Source organism: Canis lupus, chromosome 14, assembly GCF_048164855.1.
Source record: "Canis lupus baileyi chromosome 14, mCanLup2.hap1, whole genome shotgun sequence".
Taxonomy (NCBI): Eukaryota; Metazoa; Chordata; class Mammalia; order Carnivora; family Canidae; genus Canis; species Canis lupus.
This window is the reverse complement of record NC_132851.1, coordinates 64,232,608-64,258,400: the sequence shown is the minus strand read 5'-3', so window position 1 is coordinate 64,258,400 and position 25,793 is coordinate 64,232,608. Positions and strand designations below refer to the sequence as shown.

The following is a 25,793-nucleotide window of genomic DNA, read 5'->3' as shown; positions in this document are numbered from 1 at the left end:
GGAGAAAATAATTATCTTAAAATAAAAAATCTAAGTAATCTTTTAATGTACTTTTTTCTTCTATTGTTTATATAGCCTATAATGTCTTATTAGGACATTTTTGGTCACAAGTTATATGGTTCTGTTGTTCAGTTGATTAAATGTTAGAATTGGGAAAGAATCTGATCATCACATCTTTTCTGTTTTTGATCTTCATTGACTAATACCTAATAACTGGATAAGATTAATAAAAAAAGATCATCATAATCCAGAGTGGCTATAATAAATTAATTTTCAATCACTATTTATTCATTTGAAGGATTACCATGTATGTCTTAGATTACTTCCTCATTATCTTATGAAGGTAGGAGAAGTTCATAAAAACTTAATATGGAATATTTTGTTTTCCATGTTCTTTTTTTTTTTTAATTTTATTTATTTATTCATGAAAGATGCAGAGAGAGAGAGAGAGGCAGAGACATAAGCAAAGAGAGAAGCAGGTTCCATGCAGGGAACCAATGTGGGATTCGATCCCAGATCCCAGGACTCCAGAATCACGCCCTGGACCAAAGGCAGGACTTCTCTTGCTATCACGACAAATAGTTGACAAATAGTTGTCAATCTGAATTGGCTAAAAAATTGGAGCTTTTTCTCTCACGTGAAAATGCATCTGTGACCCTGGTTTTCATAGTGTTAGGATACTTAACTAACTATAGATATCTAATTGAATAAAGACTAATACTGCAGATTCAGAGTGTGGTTGGTTTTTAATATTAGTGACACAAATTATATGGTAAGATCAGTTTTATCAGACCGAGGCTGTCTTTATTCTTTGCACATCTTGACTGTAACAGGTACGAAGTTTGACCTCTCTTAACATTTGTTATATCTAAAATCATAAAGGCTTTCTGCCAGATTTATTTTTTGGTTCCATAAGATGTAGTATTTGATATCTTGTATTTTTCAGAAAGGAAGCAAACAAGTATAAATTTTTATATACTCTAAACACAAACTTATGATGTTAGTAAGCCCTTCCACTCTGAAAAGAAATCTGCACAGATATGTTTACTATTACCATTTGAGTGGTTTTTTTGGATCGATGTCTTAGTTGAGTAGTTTGTTTTAAAACCTGTTACAGTGCCTCTTAAACTTGAATGTGCATTTGCATCGCTTGGGGATCTTTTTTAAAATGCAGGTTTTGGATCAGAAATTCTTGGGGTGCAAAATTCTGCAGTTCTTTTTTTTTTTTAAGATTTTATTTATTTTCAAGAGAGGGAGAGTGCACATGTGCTCATGAGCAGAGGGGGAGGGAGAGGGTGGGAGGAGGAATCTCAAGCAGATTCCACTCCAAGAGCAGATCCCACCTAGGCCACAACGTGGGGGCCGGATGTGGGGCTTCAGGACTCAATCTTATGACCCTGAGATCATGACCTGAGCCAAAACCAAGAGTCGGATGCTAAACCGACTGAGCTACCCAGGTGCCCCCAAGATTCTGCAGTTCTAACAAGCTCCCAAATGATAGCAGTGTTTCTTGTCCATGTACCACATGTTGAGTAGCAGGATCTCTAATATGCATTATAACATTAGTTATTTTTGTTCAAGTTGGAGCAAAGGTTTTTAATTCTGGCTGTACATTAGAATCTTCTTAGTGCTTTACAAATAATGTAGGTGCCTAGGCCTCACCTCCTACTTCATGATTTATATCCTTAGATGTAGGAGAGCTTAATGTCTATATTTTTGAAAAGCTCCACTGATGGGCAGCACCATTGAATTAGACTAATAAAAGTTAGAGATAAGTTTGATTTGTAGTGAAACCCAGAAAAGCAGCAAGTTATATTTCATGCAGATGGTTATTAACCGGTTCCGCTTTTGAATTTTTATTCTTTTGCTGCTCTGAGTGTTTTTAGTTATGACTTTGAGTACATGTAGTGAGTTGTAGATATAATTTAAAATAAATAGGTACTCATATTATCTTTAATGTGGCCTGTAATGTCTTATTAGGCTATTTTTGGTCACAAGTGGTAGCAGGCCACCTAAACAGTCTTAAACAAAAGTGAACATCTACGAAAAGTATGAGGATTGTTCTGGCTTCTGGAACTACTGGTCTCAAGGAGTCAAAAATAACTTTTATCAGAACTGTCTTCTTTCTGTTTCTCTGCTTTCTTTTATATTGACTTATTTTGGGTAGTCTCTCTCTCTTTGTGATCATGAAAGTGGCCAAATAGTTCATGACTCACATCATAGCATTTCAGTAACTTTTGAACATAGAGCTTCTTCCAAACATATGGTAAACGTCTGAGGGAACTCCTTATTGTCCCAGCATAGGGCAAAGACCCATTTCTGGCACCAGAGTCATGGGTTCAAGCACTATAGACCAGATGGGAGGAATAAGGTTATTAGAGATTTGGAGAACAGTGATTTCCCAAAAGATCTTAGACATACAATATATACGTGAAGTATAACATTTAAAGATTGTTCGTTAATGTATAGAGAGTTAAGTAACTTGACTTCTACTTTGTTTCTCCTTTTGGGTATATCCATATTGGTGTGAAAATCACATAATAGGAATAGGCAAATTATCTACAGCTGATGGTAAAGCCTTTGCAGATCCTGAAGTGCTTCGGAGGTTGACATCATCTGTTAGTTGTGCGTTGGATGAAGCTGCTGCTGCACTTACCCGTATGAGAGCTGAGAGCACAGCAAATGCAGGGCAGTCGGACAAGTAAGTACGTTTTCTCTGTGATCAATATAAAAACATTTTCTTAAAAATGGCTAACGTTCACTGAGCCTTTATTTTGTGCTTGGCATGGAACTAACTCTTTATATTTGACATCTTATTTTTATTCACAAAAAGCCTTAAGGCAAACTGTTTCAGTTTTACTTTCCTTTTATTCTGAAAAGCTCAATAGAAGCAAATAACCTAATCAAGATCAAATAGCTGACTAGTGGCAGACCTTGGGACAGTGGTGACTGCAAGGCTGACTTCTTAGTATGTTATAAAAGACCTTTCGCCTACTTTGATTTTGTTTTCTTTTAATGTTTTGGTGACAAAGAAATAAATGCTTTCTAATTAGTCATGCCATTTTCTAGTTCATTGCATAGCTCTAACCATTTTAAAGAGCAAGGTTTTTATTTTTTGTTTTGTAATGTTCAAAAAATATCATAGATCTAGTTCCCATAATTTGAATATAAGTGAGTCCTAGGGGCTTTTTTTTTTTTTTTTTTTTTTGTATGCCCTACAATTCCTTTTATATAGTACTTCACAGTTAGTAAGGGTTCGGTGAATATTTTGTAACTCTGGTTTTTTAAGTTTTTCTGATGATCTTACACAATAAAAAAATCATACCATCTCATGTAAAAAACCAATTGTGAATAGTATATGAAAAATGGATATAAATAAGCTCCAAGAAAACAAATGGAAAAGAATTATTAATATACTTTTTTTGCTTCCTCAGAGGCTTGTTTTCCTCTAAAATGATACTATTTTATTTATCAGTTGCCTTTAAATAGTTGAGAAAATGAGAGTATTCTGTTATGTATGGTTTAGAAAATAAAAAATACAGCATTTAAGGAAGGATTGTCTCTTGTAAAATAGTGTTTATATGTGATATCTTTTAAGGGCATGAAAGGTTGTATAATATGAATAAGAATATGAATTTGCAGTGTTCATCTTTATTGGTCCAGATTTTTGTGTTTTTTTTAAATTTACTGTTCTTCTGATGGATTGACTCTCCTTCTTAAGTTAACTTCATGTTGTATTTCTTCATGGTCAGTTTTACTACCATATGGTATTACTGATACTCTCTTAAATGTGGTACTTGCTGAGACTGGCAAGAAAGAAAGTTAAAAACATCTTGAAGAGTATATTAAAACTAGTTCAAGCAGGAAATAAAATCGAAAAATAAAAAGTCCACAGATTCTTTGGCATTGAATACTAGAAGAACAGTAGAGCATGTTTGTGACAATCATTTATTCAGCAAAACTTGAGATAGTGGAGTACAGTGATGTTATGTGCTAGATTTTATATTAGTTAAATGTAGTGCCATGTGCTAGATCTATTGTACCCTTTGCTCAGACATTCAGAGTTTTAACTATTGCTACAGTAGTTCCTGTAAGCTTATTTTAAAGCTAGCATACACATAAAGAAATTGAATGCAAGCCTAAATGGGATAGTAGAGAAGGGGTATGTGTGTGCCTCAGGAAGAGAAAAAGAGCCCACTTGAATGAGAGAAAAAGTATGTTCTTACAGAGGAAATGTCTTGTGGGAAAGATTTGTCTTACATTTGTTTAGTGGTAATAGAGAGCACTGGGTGTAGGGACTGTCAGTGTCCTGTAAAATGGTAAATTAAGAGACAAGCTAAGTGCTATTCAAGACTTTGACTTTGCTAAGAGGGTAATCCCATTAACCAGTAAGTAAACTATATAGCATGGCACACAATGATAAGAACTATGGGAGAAAATTGAATGGGGAAGTGCCAGGGCAGTTTTTGGGGTTAGAGATCAGTATACTTTTAAGAGAGTAGTCAGGGAAATCCTTACTTAAAAGGTCGCTTTTTAGCAAAGTCCTGAAATTGGTAAGGGTGTGAGCTGTGTCTGACAGAGAGGCTATCTTGGCAGAGGGACAGCAAATACATGTATCTTGGAGTTGGAGCTTTTTATGAAAAGCAGGAAAGCCAGTTAATGTGACAAGAATAAGCCTGAGAATAATAGATGATGAAACCAGAGAGGTAAAAGTAGCAGTGTGGTACCCTACCACTGGAAAGATTTCATAAGTACTTTGGCTTTTAGTGTGAGTGAAGTTAGAGGGCAAATGGAGGATTCTGAACAAAGCAGTGACATGATCTGCTTTCCCTTTAAGCGGGATCTCTCTGGCTGCCTTGTTGAAAAGAGTCTGAAGGAAAACAAAGGTAACAGTAGGAAGACTGTTAAGGAGACTTTGCCATAATCTGGGCTAAACATGATGTTCTTGAATCTGGATGGTAGTAATAATAGAGGTATAGAAAAGAAGTTACCCTTGGATACCATTAGTACCAGAAATGACAGGATCTTCAAGAGGATGCTATAAAAATTAATGCATATTTGAAATAAAGAGGATATTAATTAATAGCATTGGATTTGGTGTTTTTCTTAGGATGGATTTTATCCAAAAGTAGAGAGAATCTTTAGAAATGTCCATAGTTGGAATTATTTTGGGAGGTTTATAGGGCAGTCCCTTTACTCTCAGTCTAATTTTCTGTTGTCCCACTTTTTCCACCCTCCTTTTGCTTGAATTTCGCCTTTGCCTTGCTGGTTATTTTTCAGACTTCACCAAAATATGATGTACAAGTAAATTCTTCAAAAAAAGAATCTCCTTATCAGTTATTCATACTTTAGTCAAAATTACATGCTTACAGCTTTCCTGTGTGATTTCCCTTTGATTGAAGAACTCAGGTAGACCTTAATTAGTAGAAGTTTTACCCGTTAATTAAATACATTTTTATTGTCTTTTATATAAATGTTCTCCTGGCCAAACAAAAAGAAGTACAATTATTACCTGTATTTTGTTCATGTGATTTTCCATAAATTTTATGTTTTAGAATTTTGGTGTTTTCCCAATGATAATAAATTGGACTTTATCCTTTGTTTGCATAGCTGTAAACATCTTATTGATAATTCTAATTCACTGACTTTTATACATAGATTTTAAAGTGTATTCAATTCAATGAACCTGAATGATTTTCAGTTTTCTTTCTTTTTTAATTTTTTTTCAGTTTTGTTTTCATTATGGATCATATTGCAGTAATCATTCTTGTTTAGCACTGTTGTTCAGAATTACCTCAAAAGCCAATACTTTTGTGTAATTTTTCATAATTCTTGTATCATGATATTATACTGTTTCTTCCCCAATAGCCGCAGTTTGGCAGAAGCCTGTTCGGAAGGAGATGTAAATGCTGTGCGAAAGTTACTCATTGAAGGGCGAAGTGTAAATGAGCACACTGAGGAAGGGGAGAGCCTCCTTTGTTTAGCTTGTTCTGCTGGATACTATGAGCTTGCACAGGTTTGTATTATCAAAATAATCACATTGGTTCTGGTGTTTTTGTTTTTTAATCTGGCATACTTGTTAGGGAAATTCTAAACATAATCATTAAGACTCATTTCAAAAAAAACAAAAACAAAAAAAAAAGACTCATTTCAACAAATAGTTTTACTAGATACACTTTGTGGTTGTTGGCTCTTTTACTATAAATGACTAGGTAGGTGTTAACATAAATATGTTCCATATATTTTGATGAATATATCATTTTCTAATATCATTTAAACTTTTTCTTTCATAAGGTTTTGTTGGCAATGCATGCAAATGTGGAAGATAGGGGAATCAAAGGTGACATTACACCTTTAATGGCTGCTGCTAATGGAGGACATGTCAAAATTGTGAAGTTGCTGCTAGCTCATAAAGCTGATGTCAATGCACAGTCTTCAACAGGTTATGCATGTTTCTTTTTCAGTTTTGTTAAGTATGAACACCCTTCAGTAATAATTATTTCACATGGAAATCATTAGTAAAGCTCCTGCAGTTCTCTAATTATAAAATGCTGCATGTTTGCATAAGGCTATGTATTAGGATTAAAGTATAGAAGATATTTTGAATAAAATTTCTCATCTTTGGTGTATAAGGGCGATCACTTGGCCTTTTAAAGTTACTTTAGATTAAATTAAATGCTGGCCCAGTTAGAAGGACTATCCTCTTGGAAATGGGCTACAGTTCTCCAACCCAGATTTCCTGTTAATCAGGGGAGAAGGGAAGGGAAGATAGGGACAACAGGAAGGCTAGGGGAACAAAGGGAGGTCTGTCATTGTCTACTGATATTAAATTGTGGCCTATAGAAAAAGAAAGTATTATGAAAACATTGTGTCCCACAAGGGACATGACTTAAGTTTAAACTCATTTTATTTTTTTTCAAACTTGGGCAAAGATGGATTTACATGAAAGTTCTAAAATTATATGAAAATATATTTTGTTCATCTTCCTCATGTAAGATTTTCAAATTTGTAAACTATTTTAAATAATTTTTAGAATCTTACAGGTTCTGGTTTGAAAGGGTTTTAGAAATCCTTATTTTACCCAAAATGTTAATCTTTTTTTTTTCTTGTAACATGGGAGATTTCTGTTATCCAAGAAGGAACGTTTTTAAAATTACTTTAGCTTTGATCAATTAGCTGGTGTTTTAAGTTCTGGTGAAAACAAATATGTATGATTAAAAGGAACAGTATGAGATGTATCTGTATATGATGAATAACTATAATCACAAAAAAATAAAGCATGTGAAACTTATCTCTGATTAAAGTTAGAATGAACATAACTTTTTTCTCCTATAAAAAGTTAAAGTTTCGGAATTGTTCAGTTATTTTATATTTCTACAATCATGGTAAGTTTATCTGTTTTCCGCATGTATTTGACCCTGATATTAAGTGGAAAGAACTGGGACTTGATTTCGGTAAGATTAAAAGGCAATGGGAAAGGAATTCTATATATTATCTAAATTAAAATTTTAGTCTTCCATTTCTGTTTTTTTCTTGATGCTAAATTAGGCTCTTATTTTGGTATTTTATATTAATATCTTTTTTTTTTTAATTGAAATAGGCAATACAGCACTTACATATGCTTGTGCTGGAGGCTATGTAGATGTTGTAAAGGTGCTCTTGGAATCCGGTGCTAGTATTGAGGACCATAATGAAAATGGTCATACTCCTCTAATGGAAGCTGGAAGTGCTGGACATGTGGAAGTAGCCAGATTGCTGCTAGAAAATGGGGCTGGCATTAATACGCATTCCAATGAATTTAAAGAGAGTGCCCTTACATTAGCTTGTTACAAAGGTATGGTATAAAACATTTTAAAAAAACAAAAAACAAAAGTTTTCTTAAATAAAACTGTATTTAGAATTGGCAAAAAAAAAAAGATTTTAAACGCATGATATGACTTATTTTATATAATATAGTTTTAAAATTAAAAAGTAAATTAAGAGGTGGTAATAGAATATAGTATAATTAAAGAAAAATGTTTAAACTGTTTTGGAGTTTAATATGTAAACTTTTAAAATATAGACAGTTAATTTTAATTATGCACTATACTTTTTAGTGGTTTTTGTGTCAGAATCTTTTGCGTAGTTCACACAAAAGAATACTGTTGACTCCATGAGTATTCATTCAGTCTGTAAGTTTAAAAGAAAATACGATAAAAATAGGGTGATCTATTAACAAGAAGCTGCTTAAGCTATTTCTCATAACACTAAGAAGGAGAAAAATTGAAGAGACAGGAGGAGATTTGAGAAATGAAAAGTGTGAGAGGAGTCTGAATTCTAAAGAACAATTTTAGAGTATCATCAACACATTTAATAAAGTTAGAAGGAAGAGCTGGTTGAAATAGAGAAAAACACCTACCTATACATATTTTAACTGTACAAGAGGGGTATGTGATATTTTAAATGATGTCAATCAACCTGAAAATACTGGTCATACAGAAAAATGCCCTCCTTTGAGAGGGCAAGACAGTTGTCCGGAAAGTTGCAGTCTTCGGCTAGTTAATGCTCTAGATTATAGATTCTAAAAAGATAGCTACAGAACCACATACTTCTCAAATTCTACCTTTTTGACAGATCAGTGGCTATAATTTTAAAAGGCAAACTTTGCGTAGCCATTAAGTTCAGTGTTTCATACCATCTGCAGCTGTGTCCTCTTTGTATCATAAAATAAGTGATAAATTCTTGACCTTGAGGCATCAAGAAAAAGCTCTTAGAAGACAGGGTAGAAAATTTAAGAGAGCATTCACTTTCAGTGGCTGAATCAATTCCCCCACCAATTTCGTGAGGGAATACCTCCTTAAATTATATACCTAGGGCTTTAATTGCCACACCCTAGTTGTGGGCCTGGTTTTGTTTTGTTTTATTTCATTCTATCTCAGAGTGACCAAGGTTTGTGAGGTCTTCTGGAGTAATTTCCTTTAAAAAGTGGCTAAAATCATTCTTAGATACGTAAATGACTAAAATTTAAGTTAAATGTGAGAATATGCTCTATCTAAAGTGCTTTCCATTGTCTCGTGTTAAGGGAGTCTCAGATTAAGGATGGTTAGGAAACACAGCTGAGGTCCCTTACTTCCCCCGTACTGTTTGGTAATTAGTAGAGGCTTATCTTCATTGAGAGGAGAGGAATTAAAGCCTTGGGACAGCCTCTCCAGGGCAGGCTGATTGATTGGGTGGCTCTCTCTTTTCACAAATACTTTTGAACCCGGAACTGGCTGTATTTTACTACTAAGTCCCAGCTGGCCAGAAGAGCTTTGAGATGGGGCTACATATAACTACTCTTCCCTCTCTCCTTTGCTTGTAGCCCCACCCTGCTTTCCAAGGGGCGTCTGAGGTTGGGGCTTGCAGGCTTTAATTAGAAGCTGGATATAGAACTGAGCTGGTGGAGAACATTTCTACTACTTAAAAGGATCCATGGACCCTCTCCCTTTCCTCTATTTCGGGTGAGGTCTTCTAGGACAAAGATTGACAAGAAGGAGATGGGGAAGGAATAGAACTCAGGCTGAGGCTGAACATTGATGTGGATCTTTGGGAAGGGAGAATGACAGAGAAGAAAGGGAGGGGGGAGGTAGGTAGTTAGTGAAACAAGATATGGCAAGATGTATAGTTACTCACTGAAGTTAGTTTTAATTGTTTTTGATTCTGTCACTCACTCCTTCCCCTTAGTCTTAATTGATTGAGAATTGACTGCAACTCCTTCCAAATAAAGTTGGAAAAAATTTAGTCCTTTCTACTGTTTCTTGCCTAGTGTCTGAAATCCTTTTTAAAAAATACCTTGTTTTTTTAGCCACTCATAAGGCGTCTTTATTTGAACTAAAGCATATGGTTTATTTGAAACTACATAAGTATAAATATATAAATGTGTATATATGTACGTGTATGTTTATGTCTAAATAAATGAATATAAACTAAATGATTTGGTTTCAAAAACATTTTATATATATGCAGTTTCCAGCTTGTAAACAGATTGTTCTTAAAAAGTTTGAGTTAGTAATTGAAACTTAAAACATTTCCTCCTAGAAATAACTTCAGTTTTTATTATCCCAGGCCACTAATTCATGAAAGCTAATTTGTCCTGTAGCATAAATAAATACAGCATGCCCTGGCTCTTAAAAGGTTGTAGAGGCGTTATTCTGGGTTTTGGTTTTTAATGACATCTTTGCTCACCTGCAGCAACAATTGTAGTATCGGTAACAGAGTAAGAAGTAGAGCAAGTATCACTTGTATGATTTATGTGTGACAGTTGAGGGTAGCTTGCAGCTGACTTTAGTATTATGCTTATAAATTTATTACTATAAGTTAAATATAACTTTTCAAAGTATTGCAAATTTTTCTTATATTTTTTGTAATAATAAACTATTTTAACCTTACGCATTTTTGGTTTAGGACACCTAGAGATGGTGCGATTTCTTTTGGAAGCAGGTGCAGATCAAGAGCATAAAACAGATGAAATGCACACTGCTCTAATGGAGGCTTGCATGGTAAGACTGGTGAAATACATACGTGAAGTTGATCTATATATTTCATAGAGACAGGGCTAGTGTATGATGAGCACCTTTTCCTTGAGTTCAGAGATTTGTTTATTATAGATTTATTGTAGAGCAGAGCCTCAAGTATCTGAATTATCACTTGTGTTCAGAGCCAGTTGTACACTAAATTCCTTCTATTAAAGGTGCTTTCTGGAGGCTTACGTACTACTTTTATTTTCTTAGTCTCCTATAACTATGCTGGTATTAACATAGTTGACACAAAATGCAACTATTTAAGAGTTGATCAAGGATATTGAGAAGATATAATCCACAAAATATGTGCATAATCTAAGCAGAGCACGTTCATCAAACTGATAATTTAACTTAATGAAAAATTTGAAATTAAAGTATTATTTGTGTAACATTTCCCCTCTATATATGGTATTTCTGAGCCCTTAAATCCTTTTTTAAGAATCTTCTTTTTTAGCATTTGTACTTAGGAACAAGTAATAATAGTATTCTTAAACTTTTGTATCTTAGTCTGTGATCTGTGGCACAGAAATGGATCAGAATAGCATTATTGGCAGATTTATGAGGAAAACATGCAGATGATAGAAAAAAGCCCCAAATGAATTTAAGTGTTTTTTTTTTTATTATTATTAAAGATTTTATTTATTTATTCATGAGAGACACACAGAGAGAGAGAGAGAGGCAGACACACAGGCACAGGAAGAAGCAGGCTCCATGCAGGGAGCCTAATGTGGGACTCGATCCTGGGACTTCAGGATCACGCCCTGGGCCGAAGGCAGGCGCTAAACTGCTGAGCCACCCAGGGATCCCGAATTTAAGTTTTTTATCTCAACTTCTCATCAGAGGATTTTTGAAAGGATGTTAAATTTTAATAATTTTTAGAAATATCAGATAGTTAATTTAGACTTGAATTATCTTTGTTTTCTTTACTGCCAGCCAGTATCTGTTTTAGTGAATTATCCTTTGAAGAAATTAGTTTTCTTTGAAGGTCCCAAGTTCTCATCTGTTAAAATTAGGGTAATAATCTTTCTCTCAGGTTGTTGTGAGTATGAAATACTATAATGTGTTAAAAATACATCCAAAATATCCCCATGGTTAAGGAACTTAAAATATTGCTTGTGATCCCCACTAGAGAAGTATTCAGATTAAGAAATTAAAATGGAGCATTCTGCAGACCTAATCAGCATATACTGTTAGTGTTACAAGTAGATGAAAGATATTGGTAGTAGCCAGACATTTTGAAGCTTGATAAGAGATTGGGATTTTAAGATGGACTTTAAAGGAAGTCTATGGAGAGAGAAAATTCTGAACTGAAGGAACACAAAGTAACCATTGTAATGGGGCATTAAAGTTGTGCAATATGGCAACAGAGGCAAAAAAAAAAATGGGTGTTTCATGTTCAAAAGAAGATGAAATGTCTACAAGGTAATATATAGAAGGAAAAATTATATCAAAGGCAAAAAAGGAAAGAGAGCCTTGGAGTTGCATATAGTTAGGAAAGCTGTAGGGAAAGGGAGACCAGCAAAGGAGACAGAAGATAGTAAGAGAGACTTCCTTTTCTTTTAATTTTCACTGGCATTTGAAAACATTGAACAAAAAAAGGAAGTACCATGTAAATATTGTGTTCCCTTTCCCATAACACATCATCTACAATTCTCTTGCTTTCTCCAAAAAGTATATTGCATTCTTCTTTTTCTACCTAGTGAAAATGAAAAGTTTGCTTCTTCTTAAGGTTTCTATAAAAATCCTACTTTCCCTTTATAACCTTTATTCATGTAGCATTTAAGTATATACCATGTGGTGCTGGTGTTATTTCCTAGTAGTCTTTTTATCCCCAGTGGTTAATAAGCCTCTTGCTTGAAGGAAGGTATTATTTTTCTACATGTTTCATAGCCTCAATCTCTATTTCCTAGTCTATGCCACAGAAATACTTAATACTGGCTTTCTCAACTGTTAAGTGTAGATTTATTTGAATGGAGATCAGTAAGTAAATCTTCATTGTATAGTAATTGATAAGTGTTCATATTTTTAACAATTTTTTTAAATGGTACTGATTTAATTTTTTTAAATTGCATTGTAATTAGGATGGCCATGTTGAAGTAGCTAGGTTACTTCTTGACAGTGGTGCCCAAGTGAACATGCCTGCTGATTCATTTGAGTCACCATTGACTTTGGCTGCATGTGGTGGGCATGTGGAACTTGCAGCTTTACTCATTGAAAGAGGAGCTAGCCTAGAAGAGGTCAATGATGAAGGTTATACACCACTGATGGAAGCAGCCCGTGAAGGACATGAAGAAATGGTGGCATTACTTCTAGGCCAAGGTAACCATACCAGTGAAAACAGGAAAGCATAATGTTTAAAATGTAAGATTACAATATTATAAAATTGGGTTTTTGTGTTTCATCTTTCAAGTAGATTTGTAACAAGGTGTTGTCGCAAAAATGAATGAGAAAGTATTTGCTTTGAAAATAATTTCCTAAACTGTGCTGAACAAAATCAAATAGACCTTTAATAGAGTTTTCAGCATGGTATACTTTGTGCATAAAAACAGAACTAAGGGTGAGGTGGGGTTGTAGATAATGTAGGACATATATGAGATTCAACATTTCTCAAAGTTGAGAGAATTCCTTTTGGGACCAAACACCTATTAATAAATAATATATCTAGTGTTTCATGAAACACAGTGTGGGGAGTCCTATCATAAGGACAAACTTGATAAGAATGTAAGAATGCGTTTATAAGAAACTGTCAAGGAGTCAGGACACAGTGGACTTTATGTTTAGGAAAAGTGAAACAGTTACTTTACAATATTAAGATACCTTTAGTTTAGAAGTAGTTTCCTGTCTCTATATTTGTAGCCAGATTTTATCTCTTTTAGTAGTAAAGTTTTTGGACAAATTTAAGAAGAGTGGCACATTTTTTAAAACCTTATTGGATAGAACTTTAAAGGCTGGATTGTTTTTCTTTTTTTTAAGATTAATTCATTAGAGAAAGCACAGCGGGGTGGGGGGGTGCACAGCAGGCAGAGGGAGAGGGAGATGCAGTCTCCCTGCTGAGCAAGAGGCCTGATATGGGGCTCTCTGTCGAAGGACCCTGGGATCATTACTTGAGCCAAAGGCAGACCTTTAACCATCTGAGGCACCCAGTCGCCCCAAAAGCTGGGGTTTTATAGCACATTACTTATGTTTGAATCCTAGCTCCACGGCTTGCCAATTTTGTAACTTTAGGCAAGTTCCTAATCTTCTGTGCCTGAATTTTGTCGTCTGTAGGGTTGTTGTGAGCATATACATATAAATATATATACATTTATATAAAGCTTTTTGAACACTTTCTTCTTTATATATGGTGATGATGGTGGTAGTAGTGATAATGATAATGTTGTGGTCCTGGGCAAATTAATGAACCTCAATTTCCTTAGCATTAAAATAGATGATGTAAAATGCTTTCAAATATTACCGGGCAAATAGTAATGGTGTATTAAATGTGAGCTATCATCATCATCATCATTTTTGAATCTTTATAACAAGGGAATGTAGTTTATTTTTCTAAGTCCTTTTATCACCTGGCTTGTACTTACTGGCTGAATAAATCTTATGTGCAGCTGTGTGCATCAAATATTGACTTGTGGGTATATTTTTAATAATTTTCATTTGTAATCACCTTTCAGAGTTTGGGAGAAGAACTTTTTTGTTTAGTAAAATAGTAAAGCTCATTTTCATTTTTGAAGTATAGTTATTAGGAAACCATCATGTTTTGCTTATCTCTGGAATAAATTAATGACTTTCTTAAAATAATTAGAATTTTTATTCTAGGAGCAAATATCAATGCACAGACAGAAGAAACTCAAGAAACTGCCTTGACTCTGGCATGCTGTGGAGGCTTTCTGGAAGTGGCAGACTTTCTAATAAAGGCAGGAGCTGATATTGAACTCGGGTGTTCTACCCCTTTAATGGAAGCTGCTCAAGAGGGTCATTTGGAGTTAGTTAAATACTTATTAGCTGCAGGTAGGCATTTTTGCTTTGGGAGGAGTTTTTTACATGATTTATTCAAGTGCAAAAGTTATAATGTAAATAACTTTCTTCAGATACGCTCAATGTATATTTAAAAATGTGGTAAAAAATATAGTAAACTTGTGTGTATTCTGCATAAATCACATTATTTCTGTTTAAAGTATCTCTGGCTTTAATTTCAAGCAGTAATCTTTTTTTTTTTTTTTTTTTTTTTTTGCTTTTAAAGATGCTGATAATATTCTCTACTTCTAGAAAAGGATAGGGTGTTTTATCTAATTTGAGATATGGCTTATGTGGAAGAAATTTCCATTTCTATCATTTATGTCTTCTGGGTTTTGCATTAAGTCTCTATTGTTTACTACTACTGCAGGAGCTAATGTTCATGCAACAACAGCAACAGGGGATACAGCACTAACATATGCCTGTGAAAATGGTCATACTGATGTAGCAGATGTCCTGCTTCAGGCAGGAGCAGATCTGGTAAGCTGTGTCACTTTTTAGATCCTAATACTTAAAACCAAGATAAGAAATTAAAGTTTTCAATGGAGATGACAGACAAAAGGTATTTATTCTAATATGCGTTGGCCTTTTTTGCCATTTTTTTTTTCTTTCATTAGTGTCCATTATTATTCTTGTTGGCAGGGTTATCCAATCTGTTACCCTTTGTGTCCCATAAAAAAGGAGGAAATTTTATGTTAATATATTAGTGCAAATTGATTTTTCTTAGGTATTTAGCTATTTTTAGAAGATAAGTATTTAATAAGTAGTCTTTTCCATCAAATAAGTTATAATTTAGTAAAAAGGATACTGAGGTAAATGTCATAGGAAAAGTACAGACATTAAAGAAGCTCAGAAGAGGTTAAGAGGTCATCTGAGATGATATATTTTGGGCTGGATAAGGTTTAAAAAGGTAAATATGACAATGTTGTGACAAAAGAGATATTCCAGTTGGAAGAAGTAGTGTGAATATAGCCTGAGAGGTAGGGAAGCAAAAGCAAATGTATGTGGAGAAAATGCACTTCCAGCGTGTGAGGGAGTAGCACTAAGACATGAGGACGTAGTTAAAACTTAAGTAACCATATGGTCTTGAGGCTGAGATTAACAAGCAAATGTGTATTCCTGTAGAAGTTCTAGTTTATGACAAAAATTCACATGCAAGCCTAAACAGACTACTCCATTAACTAGTTTGGTAAATTTTATTTCACTTCTCTTTCCTCATTTATGGAAGGAAAAGGTGGAATTGGATTACTTTTGTGATCTCTTTCAGTTAGTGTGCTAGTACAACTCTTGAAGTACTTACGACACTTGTTATTTTCTGATTAGTTGTGTGCATATTTCTTCCATATTAGACTTTGAACTTGTTTAGCTTAAGAACTGTATTTCCAGTGTTTACCACAGTAGCTGTGAAATATATAGCAACATAATAATCTTCCTTAGTTAATTGCAATTCAAACAACTTACTGTGTGGCATAAGAGAACAATCAAAAATTACTCATCAGATGTGAATGTTAAAACATATATGCATTATATATATGTTATACATATATTATGTATAATGGCATATGTATAATGCTTTATGAAATGTATTTTTTCTCATACCTTTATATTCTAAGATCTGAAAATTTCTCCAATAGTGTTCTCAAATATGAGCAATCACAAGAATGCAATAGATTCTCCATCCTTTTGAGACCAAGAACTCTCTAGTAATATCTTATAATTGATGGTTTCCTAGATACTAAATCACTAGCTTTGATGTTTTCAAATAAGGTAATATGGACTTAATGGGAAGTCTATAAAGAAAGGGAGGGAATGATGAAAAAAAAAAAAAAAGAAAGGGAACGATGTACTTGCAGAAATACATACAGGTAGGATACAAACTTACAAAAGGGAAATAACTTGGAGTGGACAAGAATAATGCTAATAATGCTGATTGGAGAAGGCTGTGCTAGAGGGCCATTCACTGTTCAAATTCCATAGGCCTTTTGGTAGAGAGAGAAGTAAAAAATACCCAGATGGATTTAGATGAGGGTATCACAATCATATGAATATAACTTCAGTTCTTAAATTATATCTGTAGAACATGTGTCTAATTTGAGATATTTTTAAATTTAAAACGTATTCCTTAATTTGTTTCAAAGCATAATTTTTAATTTATTTAGATTTAAAGCCTGATATTTAATATACAATTATTTTCCTTTTGATTTTGAACAGAGCAACTGTTCACTAGCAATTAAATATCAATTACGTCTGTGCTTTTTTAATAGGAACATGAATCTGAGGGTGGAAGGACTCCTTTAATGAAAGCTGCAAGAGCTGGTCATGTTTGTACTGTTCAGTTCTTAATTAGTAAAGGTAGGTTTGTGTAAAGCAGTAGCTTTTTCTCCAAAGCTGTCTATTCTCTGCCCTCAGGTATTTAGAGGTTGAGAGGTAAAGGATGTTTTGAGGGTAACGCTGGAAGAAGGATGCTACTGAAATTTTGTGAATGGGTGGTTGATAAACATCCTGTAATGCAATGAATATTTCTGAACTATGAAGAGTTGTCATATTGAATACCACCCTTGTGAAAAATTTTTTAAAAGAAAAATTTCTCTATGTAAAACTTTTAAGAGTTTAGATTACTTAAAGTCTGTTCTGTTTATGTAATAATAGATCTTGAAACCTGAATTCTTAGGTTTATGCCACTAAGTTACTTAAGGGCAAGTCACTTTTCTACGTTACATTTCCTTGGGCCTAAGTTTCTTTCTTTGTGAAATATAGAGAAATAATCATACATATGGCACAAAATATATTTAAAATTGAAATGTGACCAAAATGCATGGAGGATTTTCATCTGTGGTCCGTAATTCTACTTTGAATATCAAAAACCATTTTAAATGACAAGTAGCATCTTAATACTTCTTTTACATTATTTGTTAGGTGTTCACTACATAAGTTCAAGTTGAAACAGTTTTAATGCAGATTTCATCATATTCTTAAGTATAGAAGATGAAAGATTTTACTTTTGATTCAGCATTTATTTATTTGTTTTAAAGATTTTATTTATTTATGAGAGACACACACAGAGAGAGAGAGAGAGAGAAAGCATTTAGCCTTATCTTCTTTCAGTGCATACTGAAATATTTATGGATGAAATTATGTCATGTTTGCCTGGGATTTGCTTTAGAGTAATTCAAGATGGAAGAGGAGAATTGATAAGGGTTTGTGTGAAATGAGATTGGCTGTGTGTTTATAATCATTGAAGCTGGGTAAGGGGCATGTGGATCTTCATTATACTATTCTCTCTACTCTTTATGATTTTGAAATTTACCATAATTTAAGAAACAGCTGTCTACTAACATGATTTGCTATGTCTTGTCTGTTTTAGGAGCGAATGTGAACAGAACCACAGCTAATAATGACCATACTGTACTGTCCCTGGCTTGTGCAGGGGGTCATCTGGCAGTGGTGGAACTACTTTTGGCTCATGGGGCAGATCCTACTCATCGTTTAAAAGTATGTGATTCAAATGTTTCTGGTAGCATTATGTACATTACAGTGTTTTTCACTATTGAACATTACAAGATAACATCTACCAGTTCCATTTATACTGGCATTTTAAGTATATTCATTTTTGTTTTGTTTTGTTTTATTAGAGGAAAGTGTTCTTTACTAAACCTAAGATTTTATGTATTTTCTGGTTCTGTAAATTAGCTTATTTAAAAATTTTTTTTTCTCCTTCCATACCCACTCTTTAGGATGGCTCAACTATGTTAATAGAAGCAGCGAAAGGTGGCCATACAAGTGTTGTTTGCTATCTTTTGGACTACCCTAATAACTTGCTTTCAGCCCCTCCACCAGATGTCACTCAGTTAACCCCCCCATCTCATGATTTAAATAGGGTAAGATTCAAAACTAAAACATTTTATATCTTCCTTAGATAACTCTTTGGCTCATAGTTTCAATGTAAACTAGATTTGACTATTTTTTGTTATAATATGTAGGGTTCTTTATAACTATGTAGTTGAAATGGTTAATGACATAATCTGGTATAATATTCAGATTGTACTTTGGTTTGATTTTGATTTGCTTTCTTACTGTGGCCAGAATAATCATTTGAATTCAAAATCCACTTAAAAAATGTTATGGAAAATAATTTGGTACCAACATATTTTAAGTAAGTATGTCAATATCTGAGATTAATACCATGTTACAAATATTTTGGAGAGTGTTTGTAACTTAATTCTTAATTTAAAGCTTATTATTTAATGAAGTGTGTAGGAAAAGCAGAAGTATAATCAATTTCCTTTGTCTTAGGCTCCTCGTGTACCAGTTCAAGCACTGCCCATGGTTGTCCCACCTCAGGAGCCTGACAAACCACCTGCCAATGTTGCTACTACTCTTCCCATTAGGAATAAAGGTCAGTTATACTTCTGAAGACTGTTGTTTACATGTTATCTGGGTAAAAATGATAAGTTTACAAAGAAAAACCTAGCCATTTATAATTATTTTTCCACAAAAAGTGAATTTTACTAATTGACATAGTTAAAAAGATTTTTTTCCTAATGAATAAGGCATGTTATTGGGAGAGAAGATAGTTAATAGCACAAATTTATGCTAGAATTATCAGCAGTAGCAGGAGAAATTCAGATGCTCATCTTTGATGCAGTTCTGATTATCCATGATTTCCTCTCATAACTGGTCATTTCTATTCATGTTAAAATATTAGGCCTGGGTATAGTTGGGTGACATTTTTGTAAATTACTTAAATTTCTATAGTGATACAAGGCTTAAGATTGACAATTTAGATCAAAATTAAAATATATTTTAGAATAACTGGTTTAATAGAGATTTTATATCTGGGCTGCCTTTACTCAACCAATAATTGAAAGTTACTTCAGATATGCTTGTTTGTTTCTCTAGAATTCTGAGGTCCATATTTGACTTGTGGATGTTACACCATGCATGTTCTTAAGTTATGTCCCAAAACATTATAGCTACCAGTTTGAATCAATTTTTCTTTTTAAAAGTTTGACCTGAAGAACCAATGCAGTTTTAATTTTTTGGTTTTTGGCTACCTATATTATTTTACCAACAAGATACTAAGTATTTCCACCAGTTCTTTACAGTCACTACTACCAATCTAGAGCCTTGGCACCTTTTTGAGTTGGTATAGCAAACAACTGATTGCTATACCTGTAGCCAGATCTGTTTATTCACCTGGCTGTCAGAAGATACAGTGGATGGCGTAGTCCAGCATCTTTTCTTCCAGGGAAACTGAATCCCAATTCTCTACTGGCCAGGTAGCTGTGTGAATATGTGAATTTATATCTTGCCTTAATCAGTCTTGAAGATGGTAGGCCCCCAGCAAAGACAAATTTTAGTTGGATTTAAATTTCCTGGTACTTCTCAGTGGTTTGGGTACTCTCTGTGTGTATGTGTGTGTGTCTAAAAGGCATAGGCTATCAAATGTGGAAAAACCTTGACTTAGAGGTCTAAGTTTTCCCTGCATCTTAATAATCTAGCATTATTTTTCTGTTCTTATAAGTTTTTACATCTTTATGACCAGATGAAGTGTCTACACATAGTCTTAGATTTTACTTTAATTGCACCACTTAGATATCACAGACCTGCATCCCTCTATTGTCTAATTTTAGCCATGTGATATTTTTAAAATTAATTTCCCAAAGATAACTCTATGCACATAAAATACATACATTCTATATTTATGATAAAGAAGGTGGATTTGTTTTTAAACTCCTTAACAGTGCATTTTCACCTTCTGTGGATATAATAACTTGGTGCATAACTGTTGGCACTAAACCTCCCAACAGTAACTCTGTAATGAGGATGCCATTCATGTGCACTTCTGAGGGGGTTTCTTTTTCACACAGCTGCTTCTAAACAAAAGTCCAGCAGCCATTTGCCAGCAAACAGCCAGGATGTACAGGGTTACATCACCAATCAGTCTCCAGAGAGCATTGTAGAAGAGGCTCAGGGAAAGTTAACAGAACTGGAACAGAGGATAAAAGAAGCCATAGAAAAGAATGCACAGCTGCAGTCCTTGGAACTGGCTCACGCTGACCAACTTACCAAGGAGAAGATTGAGGAGCTGAACAAAACAAGGGAGGAACAAATTCAGAAGAAACAAAAGATTTTGGAGGAACTACAGAAAGTAGAACGAGAGTTACAACTGAAAACTCAGCAGCAGCTAAAAAAGCAGTATCTAGAGGTTAAAGCTCAAAGAATTCAACTTCAGCAGCAGCAGCAACAATCTTGCCAACATCTGGGACTACTAACTCCAGTTGGGGTTGGAGAACAGCTTTCCGAGGGAGACTATGCACGGTTACAGCAAGTGGATCCCGTTTTGCTTAAAGATGAACCCCAGCAGACTGCTGCTCAGATGGGTTTTGCACCAATCCAGCCTCTGGCCATGCCTCAAGCTTTGCCTCTGGCGGCAGGTCCCTTGCCTCCAGGGTCCATCGCAAATCTTACAGAACTTCAAGGAGTGATAGTTGGACAGCCAGTACTGGGCCAAGCACAGTTGGCAGGGCTGGGGCAAGGAATTCTGACAGAAACACAACAAGGGTTAATGGTAGCCAGCCCTGCTCAGACCCTCAATGACACGCTGGATGACATCATGGCAGGTGGGTTTATATTGTTATGAGCAGGTATCAAATATGATTTGCTTAAGGCGAGTAAGAGTGTGCCAGAATTTTTGCCGTTACCCAACTTGAGAACTATTTTTGGACTCTTGACCCATGTATATCCTTAGAAATATTAGTTCAATCTCAGAAGTTCTCAGACGGATACAGGTCGAATTAAAGATTAGCTCATGCAATACAAGTGACTGAAACTTTTTGGCTTAGCTGTGTAGGCTGGGAATCTAGGTTTTTTTCAGTAGTGGGGTTGATGTTTGAGTTTTTTTTTTTGTTTTTATTTTTTCTCTTTAAGTTAAGAACACTAAGATTGAATTTTGGCTTTTGTGCTTCTGTATTCACACCAATAAACTGGGAAATTGATAGAAGTTGAAGTGCAAAACAAATAGGACACATCAGGAAGTTTATTTGTGAACAGAAATACTTTATATCCTAATGGATCAGACTTCAAACCTGATGGATATTAAAAAAAAAAAAAAAAAAAAAAAAAAAAACTTAAACACCTTTACAACAAAAATAAAGTACCAAACCAAACAGGGTTTGATTATACTGTATGTCAGTGGTTTTATCCCCTGTGAATGTTAATGTATAGTTCTCTTTCTAATTGTATGATGGGAAGGTGTGGTCCCCTGACAGTATCATAAATGATATATCTTTAAATGTGTAGCCAAAGAAATTTTATTCCTTAATAATTAGTTTCATTGGCAAGAGGAAATATTTTAGAAGGTTGTTTTAATAATTCTAACTTTTGGTATGTGCTTTTCATGAGTTCTGTAACAGTGGTAGAATGAGGTTTTATAGGATTATAAACCATAAGAATGTCATACTAAGAAGGATAATTTTCTTCATTTAAGAAAAAGATAAAGAAAATTTGAAAAGGAAGGAAAAGGGGAAAACAAAGTAAGTCATTGATATTTGGTAGTTTTTATCTGCTCTCTTCCCCTTTTTTTTAATTCTTTGATATATACCTAAAAGATGATTGAGTTTTTTTTAATTTTGAAACTGTTGTGTGTGGCAATGTTACATATTATGATGAAATTATATCTGTAACTTGTCTTTCATCTTTTAAAAGAATAAAGGAAAATTTATAGTGTTGAGAGATATTTAGCTAACATTCAGAAACTAAGACACCAGCTAATGAGACAGAAGTTTATGAACAAATTGCTTTTAAGTTTTCCTGGTTGTCTTTTAATATCACCCAAGCCGTATTATGTGGAATGAACTAATCTTAGAGGGTACAGTAACTACCTCAGAAAAAGTCCTAGTAATCATTAATAAGAACTGTAAGGATTCTTATAGTGATAAATATAAAACTTTTCTATAGATTTGAGAATTCCTATTAACCACTGTTAGCTGGTTAAAATAATTGGGAATACAATTAAAGAAACATTAGTATCTTATGAAAATTGGAGTACAGTAGCCAAAAGTCCCAAATTTGCTCTTAATTATATGTCCATTAATCTAGGTCATAATGATAGTCTTTCTGTTATGTCAGTTGAACTACCAAAGAATGTGTAGTTAAGTGTTATTTATCCAATTAAATGAAGAATGGACATTCCTACCAATGAATAGTTAAAAACTTTTGATATGCTATTAGAATTTACATGATGTTCTTGGGCATACTTATCAACATTGTACGTTGTACAACTGTACAGTTTTTATGCTGATCAGAATTATTGGAGATTTGTGAAATAGGTTTTCTGTTGATTGGTTTACCAAGCAAAAACACTTAAATTCTGCCTCTATGTTACAGGTGTTTTCATATACAAAAATTTCAAAAGCACTTAACTTTTTAGGAAATATAGCAAATACTTCTCATTATAAAAATACTTCACCACTTTATTATGCCCATTTATATGGAGAAAGCAGAGATGGCCAGAAGGAAGAACAGGATTAAAAACATCCAACCACTTACCCACAGTCCATCCCTGTCATCATGCATGTGCACATGCATAAATACATATACTCCTGCACTCACTTTCACTTTTCTTTAAACAGCTTCTGTGGTAGTACTTGTTCTTTAGGTCGACTAATGATCATTTCCATTTCTTTCTTTGGGCTTCTTGATATTTTACACCTTTTTTTAGGCTCAGTCTTCTTTCTCCACTTCAGCATAACCTGTTCTTTATTTTTCAGCTCCCATTTATTAGACTGCTCTTGTAAGGTTCAGTCTCTTTTTCTCTAGTAGTTGGCTGACCCACATCTTCTATCTTCTCTGTTCTCTGTACTTGCCATAGCAAAATCAGTTCCCTGTTTAACCAGTCTTAACACCTTGCCCTTGCTGCGCCTTCTTTCCTTACCTGTTGTTAAAACTTTTCTAGAGCATCTGGTTCTCCTTCTCTAAAATCTAGTCTAAAATGAAGTACCACGTGGAAAGATCTGTACCAGAGTTCCTTCAGGTACCTGCATATTGACAAGTTGTTACTTTCACTATAGGGAATGGATAAGTGACAGGTAGTTATTTCATTCTAATAAACCAATTTCATAAGTATCCCAAAGGAAATGAAAGGAGGGAATTGGTTTTTCTATATCTCCTTTTAGATGAGAATAAGAACAATTTGACCAAATATAGGAAAACTAATATTAGTATGTTCCTTAAAATAATTTATTCCAATTAAAATGTAAATAATATAGTCATTTAACAATAAAACTTAGACTTTTTGTTTAATATCATGAAATAAAAATCAGTTCTTTGGACAGCTTGGTGTTCATTCTGTTTAAGCTAATTTTTGTATTTAGCATTTTCATTTGTGAAAATCCAATCAGAGGAGATTATGCAATCAATTTTAAGAGCCATAGATTTTATATGGTTTTGAAATTTATATCTAAACTATGTACGTACATTTAAATTATCTTGATTTTTTTCTCAACATATAAACTTTATCTATATGAAATAACAATATCAAGGTCATTAATGATCAATTTAATATATTAGTGCATGCCCTTTTCTATTAATCTGGATCCCTGCCAATTCAAACAGTGTTTTGTTTTGTTTTGTTTCCTTCTTTGTTTTTTCTTTAGCTTTTAAGTGGACTTAAAATGTATAATTATAGAATGTGTGTTGCTATAATGTATATAGTGTATGTTTGTGCTTGAAGTAAGGATCTCATGTAAAATAGATTTCTTAATTGACAATCATGTTTATAATTGTTATAATAAGGTCAATTTCAGTTTTACTCTTGACAGGATCATAACTTCTTTTGCCTGGTTTCAGATCCAGTTGTGAATCATGATTGTTTTCTGTCTGATGTAGTTGATAAGTATGTTGGTAACACACATCCATGCTACGTTGACCATTCAGAGATTAATGCCCACACTTCAGTGCTATAGCATTTTTAATAGGGGGAGAAAAAGAATTGATGTTCACATATCAACTCCAGAAGTGAATCCGTGAGGGAATAAAATACCCTCAGTTGCCACCACCTTTGGAGTTCTCCCACCTCAAGTACTGACCTAATTAGCCCCTTCTTAATTTGGAGATTTTGGTTAAAATAATATCAAAGCAAAAATATGCTTAGAACTAAGAATAATCTATATTTGAAGGTTGATTGTGTGCATACATTTATTTTTACCATAATCTTTTAATTTTGTCTTCAAAAGTCAGTGTGATTGCTGGATTGATTGGTGGGCATTTTAACCCCCTCAGAGTAATTCTGATATGAGAAACTATATTTCTGTGTGAGGATCAAATTTTTATATTTTACTATGCATGGCTGAGAGCTAACCATTCAGAATATTATCATCCCCCTGTCTGCAGTTAGTTAAAGGGTAGGGAGTGTTTTAATGATTCAGGAGTGAGGCTCACCCCAAACAGTGAAATTACTTTGATTAGAATATAATGTATGAAAGTGGCAGGTTAAAACTCACACTTTCTCGCTCTGAACTTTGGCTGTTTTACCTTTTATTCCATTTTAATTCATAAGAATATTTTTGTTTTCAGGGATATTTTGAATTGAAGTTTTATGATTATGTACTGTTAGAAGAGAATTTGTTTTTCAGATGGATTATTATTTAGAAAATGGGTTATTCTCAATATACTTTCTGTTTTTAGACTTGTCCAAAGTCAGAAATAAAATAACCAGAAAAATAAAATAACCAGTATTAGTGCTATACAGGACAGTCTATAGGATATTTTGTTTTAAGAAGTCTTTTTAAATATTTTCTAATAATTATTTCTTACTGTTACCTAACAGTGTTTCATCCTTATTAAGTGCAGTTATTTTGTTCAACAGCAGTCAGTGGAAGAGCATCCGCAATGTCAAACACTCCTACCCACAGTATCGCTGCTTCCATTTCCCAACCTCAGACTCCAACTCCAAGTCCTATCATCTCTCCTTCAGCCATGCTTCCTATCTACCCTGCCATTGATATTGATGCACAGGTAAGCTCCAAGTTCTGGAGGGATGGTTTTAACTAAAATTATACCATCAGTAAAAATATTAGTGTTAGTGATTTAAATCATCTTAGACTGCTTTGTTTCTCAGTGATCTGAGTGACAGTTATGAATATATTAGAATCCACATTTTAAAAAGTAAAATGCCAAATACAGATTATTAACTGATAATTACGTGGTGATCTGGTTTCCAGGGTCATCGAGTAACTTTTTTTTTAA

General features: G+C 33.9%; 1 protein-coding gene across 7 annotated transcripts in view; it reads left to right on the top strand.

Annotated features, from left to right (window-relative positions):
- The window catches only part of ANKRD17 (ankyrin repeat domain 17), a 152,987-nt gene that overhangs the window by 80,563 nt on the left and 46,631 nt on the right, over positions 1-25,793 (top strand). For 4 of the 7 annotated variants that reach the window (XM_072775351.1, XM_072775353.1, XM_072775354.1 and 1 more), the window contains exons 3-16: positions 2,545-2,701; positions 5,869-6,016; positions 6,295-6,442; positions 7,601-7,834; positions 10,423-10,517; positions 12,620-12,857; positions 14,349-14,540; positions 14,917-15,026; positions 16,811-16,898; positions 17,911-18,038; positions 18,281-18,424; positions 18,840-18,942; positions 20,417-21,169; positions 25,414-25,562. In XM_072775351.1, coding sequence (XP_072631452.1) covers positions 2,545-2,701; positions 5,869-6,016; positions 6,295-6,442; positions 7,601-7,834; positions 10,423-10,517; positions 12,620-12,857; positions 14,349-14,540; positions 14,917-15,026; positions 16,811-16,898; positions 17,911-18,038; positions 18,281-18,424; positions 18,840-18,942; positions 20,417-21,169; positions 25,414-25,562 — 2,687 coding nt within the window. The remainder of the gene's footprint in view (positions 1-2,544; positions 2,702-5,868; positions 6,017-6,294; positions 6,443-7,600; positions 7,835-10,422; positions 10,518-12,619; positions 12,858-14,348; positions 14,541-14,916; positions 15,027-16,810; positions 16,899-17,910; positions 18,039-18,280; positions 18,425-18,839; positions 18,943-20,416; positions 21,170-25,413; positions 25,563-25,793) is intronic. The other 3 variants (XM_072775352.1, XM_072775355.1, XM_072775358.1) reach the window with 3 other exon arrangements.